Source organism: Macaca fascicularis, chromosome 6, assembly GCF_037993035.2.
Source record: "Macaca fascicularis isolate 582-1 chromosome 6, T2T-MFA8v1.1".
Taxonomy (NCBI): Eukaryota; Metazoa; Chordata; class Mammalia; order Primates; family Cercopithecidae; genus Macaca; species Macaca fascicularis.
Genome location: NC_088380.1, coordinates 163,553,994 through 163,562,247, shown reverse-complemented (window position 1 = coordinate 163,562,247; position 8,254 = coordinate 163,553,994). Strand labels below are relative to the sequence as shown.

Here is an 8,254-nt window from a genome sequence, read left to right as displayed (position 1 = left end):
CTTGAGTTTTACCACAAGTAAAGGTAGAGAAGAATACTGACCAAATAGTTTCAAAGATCAAAAGTAAGATATGTGTCTTTTGAAGGGAAGTATAAAGGAAAGAGATGTATGTGTGCAGAAATGCTGCCTTGTTTAGCCACACCCACAGGTAATTGAGTATTACAGTTGTCTCCTAAATGTGAGGCTAACAACCCAGGTATTTTCCTATCTATTTTTTTTAAGCTTGACTAAAGCATACACAGAACAAATTAATTTGTTGTTGTTGTTCTAGATTCTATTATTCAGGCAGGCTTTCTATATTTCCCCTTGGGTATCTATACTTTAGTATAGATGCTGTCACTGTGAGAGACTACAGAAAGCAGGGAAATAGCAGTTCTATAGCTTCATCTACCAAAGAAGATCTAGTTTAAAACCTAGTAGGGGACATGTCCCAACAACTTGAAAATTAGTTTGACATGTGGTGACTTTATGGCATAGGGGTCAGGAGTTAAACCTACATTCCAGCTCTGCCATTTTCTAGGCAGTGGCTTTGGGCAAGTTTCTTAGCCACTGTAAGCCTCAGTTTTCACATCTGAATATTGGAACTATATTAGAACCCAACTCAGGATTGTTTTGAGGATGAAATAGAAGAATGTATGTAAAATGTTTAGCACAGTGCCTAGCAATAGCTCCATGAATAATAAATATTCTTTAAACTGAAGAATAGAATGCAACTCTTCCCATGTCTTAGGGTAGGCTTCAGATCCAGGACAATCTCTTATATTTTGCAAGATTTTGTGGGGTGGTTCTTTTTGGGGAGAAGTTTCATAGATTGGCTCAGTTTGTCAAAAGAATCCATGGCCCCCCAAAATGTTAGAACCCCATGAATTAGATGAATATGGGAACTAAAGAAACACTGTCTTCCTTGTTGACAAGTATCATCTTCCTGCCCTCAGACAATCCTTTGGCTACAGTGTTCCCATGGAACCTAATAGCCAGTATGGAGTATCTCATTTTATGAAATTCTGAGCTATCTCTGATTTCACCAAAAAACCCCAAATGTAGAAGTAGAATGTGAAGCCATTGGAAGGTGAGGGACTATTAGACAACTCTAAGCATGTGGGGTATATTTTAGATTAAGCAGATGTTTTCTCTTCTCCCAACGAAGTCGGCCTCATATTTGTGTTATTAAGCTGACCTTAGCTAATGTTCAGTGATGAAGCCAAATTCACTCACCTACTAGTGAGGCTGTCCACATACTTAATGAGGCATTTGGAACCCCACCCTGGCTTCCTATTGCAACAGGTGGATTTAGACACTAAACATGCATCTCGTTTACAGTGACTGTTTCTTTGTTCTATTCCACCTGCAAATCTCAAAATGGGTTATGATATTACTGCTTGCTGGGCTGAAGTTGAGGAGCAGCAGTGAGCACTGTTGTTGGAAGGTTTGAGACTGTTTATTGATGGATTTGATAGCATCATTAGTACTGTATTATGACATCACACTATTGCATCAAGGGCTCATGACATTCTTGCTCTTTCTCAAATAAGGATGCTAATTTCCTCCTATTCTGTCAATATCTACAAAAGGAAGGTAGGCGGAGAACCAAAGAAAACAGCATGTATGAGCATGAGTTGCCCCAAAAAGGTTATTTTCTTTTACATGTGTGCTCTAACAATACTCAAAAGGAGGACCTCCAACAAGTAATTATTTTCCCTTTGCCATTCAGACCTGCCTTGAGAAATTTCAAGGACTCCATTATGAAGAAAGCTTTTAAGAACCATAGAAATCACATTGCTTTTGAAAGTGCGAACGCATGTGGTGTGCTGTGCTGGCTTGAAGCAGCAGGCTTCAGACTGCTTTATCTCTTATCAGTGATTTGGCTTTGTGCATGAGAAATTCAGAGGCAACTGTATAATTTTAAATTCCGATTACTGCAAAGAAAGAGATGCATCTGACATCCCAATGCCGTGGCTTTGACTATTTTAATGGAAATATGTTGGAACTAGGGGAACCGTCCACCAAGGAGATAGTGATGAAAGACCACAAGAGTGACATTTTATCTTCGAGATAAAAGGCCTGTTTTCGAAGGTTGTTTCTTATAACTTTTTCCTAACCTGCTACTAGGGCACCATGCAAATGTATCATTCCAGGAGCTGTTTCCTTATCCTTTTTGTGCCTAAGATTTCTTGGGACAGGGGGAAGAGGGAGAACTGGTCTTGTTTAATGAAATTTTTGATCTTTCATAGAGCCTTGAAAAATCAGTATCAGGTGCTGGAATGGATCTATTTACCTTTTTGGTCCAAACCTCATACTACCTTTGGCCTGAAATAAAGCAGGATACTCTGATCTAGCTGCTGCTTAGGGCAGTGTTGCCAATTTAATTTTATTTCAGCTGTTTCCAAATAAAAGGCTGAGGTGATTCCCTTAAGTGACTTTGATTAGGGTCTGGTAAATGAGGGATTTTTTTTACATTAAAAAAAAAAATCCTTCCTCCCCACCATGCTACTCATACTTCTAAAGAATCATCCATAGCTGATACTTTTTTTTTTTTTTAAACAATATTGAGTATGAAGCCCTGGATGAGCAAAAGGGACGCTGACCAAAGGGATAAATGTCTGATAGGAACCTGCCTTACCACACGGAAGCAGAGATGTCAAAATATGTCTTTTCAATTTTTTTTTTTTTTGCATTCCTTCTACACCAGAGAAGGAAGACCTAGATTCTTAGAAATAAAGCCAAACTGGCATTCATCTTGTTTCTCACAGCATCAGCTTGATAAAAAGAATTTTACTGTATTTTTTTGTCCCCATGTATTTTAAGTTGCTTTTTCCAATACTTCCAATTCTTTATTGGTCCCACTAACTCTTCAAGCCTGGTGTGGCTGTAGGAACAATACACACAGTGGCAGTGTTGATAACTGAAGTGATGTGGGCTAAAAAGATATGTTAAGTCAAAACTATTCTCTGGAGGACCATGGAATGGGCATTTCTCTGGACTATGGGAGGGTGAGGTGGAAAACTTTATATGAATATAGACAGCAGAAAGAGCCTACAGGAAAGAGATTCTAAGTTTAATCCACAGGGTCCCCTACTTCACTTCTCATTACACAATGATGCTGACCTACAGAACCTGGTATGGTCTATCTATAAGGGTCTTGGAGGATCATAACTTTCCTTTTTCACTGAGCTTCCACTAATCCCATCCTCCCTGTTCCCAGGAATCCTCTGAGCCTGTGTTTCTCTGGCAGGTGGATCACTTACTTCCACATGTCTTGGAAGGCAGGCTTTCCACATGTAACATAAGGAAGGGTTTCCTTCCTGAAAGACTTTGTCAAGTAACTATATTCCCAAGCTTACACAGAAATGTAAGTGTACTCACTGCTGCTTGGAAATGTGCTTTCTTTCCTGCTATATCCAATGCATACCATAAAATCCTCTAGGTCGGGGTCAGGAAGCTTTGTCTGTAAAGGACTAAATAGTAAGTAATCTATGATTTGGGGGATACATAGTCTCTGACACAACTACTCCATCCTGCTGCTGTAGTGTAAAATCAGAAAACAGGTAAATGAATGTATGTGGCTATGTGTCAATAAAACTTTATTTACAGGAAAAGGTGGTGAGTCAGATTTGGTTTCCAGGTCATAGTTTGCCGACCTCTGCTCTAGGGTCAAACCTCAAGCAAACTTTGGTCTATGGTTGCTGGATATGTGATGAAAATTATCCAAAGAGAAAATGACCTCAAGGATGTTCAAAGCCAGTTGAAGTTTATAACATCTATCCCTTGGGTAACATAACAATTATAAAGCCACATGTCAGGCTTTTACCTAGGTAGATGTCACTATAAGGGCTTTTGAAAACCTCTGTGATACTTGAATAGTTTCCCAAGACTTCTATGACTTCTTGAACAGATATCAAATAGAAGGAAATGTTGAACATATTTGGAAATCAGGTTTTAATTTGTAAAAATCTTCTGAACAATATTAACATACTAGAACTTCTAGTATATTGAAGATTCATTTGGACTCTTTGTTATGATACCAGCTGTTTAATATACCCAAAGGTACGATTGTCTAGAAAATATCATATATAAAGATTAGAAAGAATCTCATTTTTTAAAAAGTAGGCATTAGTAGATTTTAATGTAAAAGCTTCCCCCCCAACCCGCCCAAAAATTCAGGTAAAATTTTTTCTCATGACCATGGACAAATATTCTAGTTTGAGGGTGTTGGGATAAAAAGATGTACATTGAGAAACTTATGTATTTTACTACCAATTTCTGAAATCTGAACAAAATGCATAATTTAACCCATATCAAATTTCCTGCTTATTACTTTGTATATTGTGGTCACTTAGCATAAATGAAAAATAGAATTTTATATCTGTTCCCAACAGGTACTTGATTTATATTGTTGATTGCTCTTATTTTTATTCTATTTGTGATCTCACTACCCTTAGGATTAAATTTTGCATGTGGGATCACACCAGTCTCTTTTATTGGCATAAAACTTTTGATGCTAAGCTCATTCTTTCACGTGGTAATTAGAACAAAATCTAAGGAAAAAGGTTCTGGGAACTTTTTGCTTTTTTGTCATCTAAAGATAATGAACTTGAGAAAGCAAAATGCAAAGACAGTCCACTTTAAAAAAAATCACCTGTCTTAACCTATCTAGCCACAAACAACTTTGTAGCTATTATTGTTCATCTGAATGATATGGGATAGGTGCTCCTCGTAGCCAAGGAGGGCGTTTCCCGGCTTGGAAAAACCCTGTATTGATACATACAGATTCTGGCAGCATGGCCCTATGGAATATTAATTATACTGATCCAAAGTAATCTGATGTCTTTTATGGTTTTCCTTTTTAGACTTTAGTGCTACAAACCAACCTATCACTGGGTCTCACCCCTAAGAGTGACCAGCCCAACTCTTCTGCATGAGATATTGAACAAGACTGCTTGGAGTGAGTTTGGGGTCTGGACACCAGCAGCATCACTGGCCAGGCTGGGACCCACGCTGCTGTCCCCCACCATCTACTTCTAAGTGACTAAGCAACACACAGCTTGCTTTTACATCTCATGTGTGCAAATCTCAGCCTGATGCTTGAGTGTCATCTCAAAAAATATCAAATCTTTTATTTCTCTCCTATCACAAAACTTCCCTTGCTTGTAAAGTAAGAAAAAGTAAAACCTTGTTGAGGGAAAAGAAAAATCCAAATGCCACCCAGGCCTACAAATACTACTTCATTTAGGCTTGCGGGGCCACTGCTTTCCAAATGGCATCCAGGACTGTCTAAGCCAGGGATGAGTTCATTCTGCGCTCTTTGAAGTCCACATCTGCCAGCCATTTGGCTTGTCGATTGGCTTTTAAGATGTCCAGTCATAACTAAATCATTCCCCTCCAATTACCCAAAATAAATGATAGGTAACAAGATAAATAAGATGTGCTTCTCCTTGCTGAGTGCATTGACTTAAGGCATAGGCACATTTCCCCCTCTTTGAACAGAGATGGTGTAATCCCCTGTCCCAGCACAAGAGCTGGCCAGGGTGACCCTGGAGCATGATGATGAAGGTGGGGTGATGAGAGGTAGCTGATGGCGGGAATGAGGGTGCTGCTTCCACATACACGGAAGCAGGTACTGCTGGGCCCCAGGGGACACAGTGATTCTAATAAAGACACTCAGTTTGTATTATCTTTCAGTGAGCAATTCTGGTGGCATGTAGTGCTTCTTAGAGAAAACATAATAGTGTATTTAGGAATATGAATATACCAGCACTGAAAAAATATATAAGAAGATCAAAGTCAGAGTTTGTGCATGCCTTTAAAAATAAAGGGCATGTTTTGACATTACCCACCAATCCCAAGAAACATAGTAAACATAATTAGGTTCCTTATGCTACTCTTAATTAGACTTCCAGGCTGCTTTTGGGGTAGGAGTTCTGCTCTTAGGGATTTTGATTGACCTGACCGTTGTGGGTTGAAATCTTTTGGTTAAAGTCAGAAGGGAGAACAGAACAGCTTTTAAGCCATTTTTCCTTTAAACAGAGACATATCACCCATTTGTTCATTGCCCGTCAGGCCATTGAGTAGCTTCCAGCTGACTGAGGAGCAGCTGTTATCTTATTTTGTGCTGATTTACAGCTCCTAATTTGACTGTGGGAGAATCTGTGAGTTTGGAGGGAGCAAGATAGCAGAAGTTGGGTGAGCAGTTCAAAATTTTGCTGAAATTCATCCTCATTCATTCAACTACAAAAACCCCAATAGGTTTGGTAGCCAAGGTAGGCCAGCCATTTTGAGTTCCTATGGCTGACTTCTACAGCATTGCCGGTCCCTAGCTTGAAGAGGGGGAAGTTAGCCAGCCTTACTAAAGCTAAAGCAGGAAATCAAATGCCTATTTTTGATATATAAAGGTCTCAGAGCTTGAGTGCAACTTTGAGATTCCCGCCATCACTCCCTCGTAATGACACTAAAGGAGAAGATCTGCTACTTGAACATCTAGATGAAGTTTCTGTCAGTGTCCAATACGCTGTGTGATTCTGAATAGTCTGGGGAATGCTGGGACAGATGTGTGTTTAGATTTTTGTCACACAGGTGGTGGGGATGGGATGGAAAATGACAGTGGATATCACAGGGTCACCCATGGTTCCTTTTGTACTGAAACCTCATTTTATACAGAGGATATATATATTTATTTATTTATATTTATATATATTTATATCCACCCACACACACAAACACACTCAAGCACGCACACACGCGTACACACACACAAAAGGTCTTTGATAGGCTTTCTGTGTTCTAGTAAAAATAGCTGGCAGCCAGTGTCTAAAGCCAAAAAAGGCCTTTATGCTGCCGACAATGTCCACTATGGATAGTCTTTCAGAGGCAGACACTTGTGTTTATCTGACAAGTGGACCCAGCTCCTGCCTGAGACAGGAATAATCTCCCATTGGCGCAGACGCAGATCTCGAAGACCTTCTGCCTCGCTCCTGTAGGCGTGTAGGATCCGTGAGGCAGTCTAGGTAGTCTAATTTTCGCAGCATCTAACTTAATCTAAAGAGAGAGAATAGGAAGGAAAGCATCGGTCAGAGACCGTCATCTCTTCTCTTGACATTCAGAAACAACAGATGTTCAATTCAACTGAAATCTAATGAGCACCTACTGTGTTGATTATTTTTGGTACTGGAGATTTGGATACTAACAAGACGGAAAGTTTCTACGTTCACAGAAGCTTAGATTCCAGCAAGATAATACTGCATTGATCTATGTTAGCATTTTGCAAAAAAAAGTCATACAGAATGTGAATAGAGTCCTAGAGTCACATAACTGTGAAAATGTGACATTTAACAATTTTCTTTACTATGGGACTTCTCAGATCCTACTATGACTGTGTGCAAGGTGAGTGCTCAAGAAGAGAATAGAGTATGTAACATTTTCCAACTTTTAAATGCTAGTGAGCCTTTCTGCTTTTTCTTTTTCTTTTTCTAACAATTTATGGGGCTGATGGTCTATAGAATATACTCTGAGGAAAACATGCCTATAAAAATAAGCAGTGGTGGAAGGTGCCATTAGATTTATGATTATAACTGATTCCTCCAGAGTTCAAATTCTGATAGCTATAAACTGCATATGTGAAGTAGCCACTATTTTTATATGTGTGTGGTTTGCAGTTTGTGGCTGCTTGAAGAGGCAATTGTGATAATTGAATGCTCTCTCTCTTCTAAAACAAAACAGCAAATGCCATACCAATCCAAAGGGGGACTTTCATATCCATGGAGTGGATATACAGAAGCAGGTAGAGACTGATAACCTCTCTCATTGAATAGTCAGGTGGAATAGCATTTTTCTTAAACAGAATTTTTACTCTATGATTAAATAGCAAAGTCCACTTACAAACACTTTGAAGGCATTTTTATTTTTATTTTTAAATGTTTATTCTATTTTTTTTGAGACTGAGTCTTGCTCTGTCGCCCAGGCTGGAATGCAGTGGCGTGATCTCAGCTCACTGCAAGCTCCGCCTCCCGGGTTCACGCCATTCTCCTGCCTCAGCCTCCCGAGTAGCTGGGACTACAGGCACCTGCCACCATGCCTGGCTAATTTTTTTGTATTTTTTAAGTAGAGACGGGGTTTCACCGTGTTAGCCAGGATGGTCTCGATCTCTTGACCTCGTGATCCACCAGCCTTGGCCTCCCAAAGTGCTGGGATTACAGGCGTGAGCCACCGTGCCCGCCTGAAGGCATTTAAAAAAGTTTACAGACAAATCATACTTTGGGGG

General features: G+C 39.6%; 1 protein-coding gene across 3 annotated transcripts in view; it reads right to left on the bottom strand.

The window, feature by feature from the left end:
* Positions 1-6,712: 6,712 nt before the first annotated feature.
* Positions 6,713-8,254, bottom strand: part of SGCD (sarcoglycan delta) — a 625,408-nt gene continuing 623,866 nt past the window's right edge. For all 3 annotated transcript variants that reach the window (XM_065547000.2, XM_005558374.5, XM_015452192.4), the window contains one exon: positions 6,713-7,032. In XM_065547000.2, the coding sequence (XP_065403072.1) occupies positions 6,859-7,032 (174 nt within the window). In that variant the 3' untranslated portion in view covers positions 6,713-6,858. The remainder of the gene's footprint in view (positions 7,033-8,254) is intronic.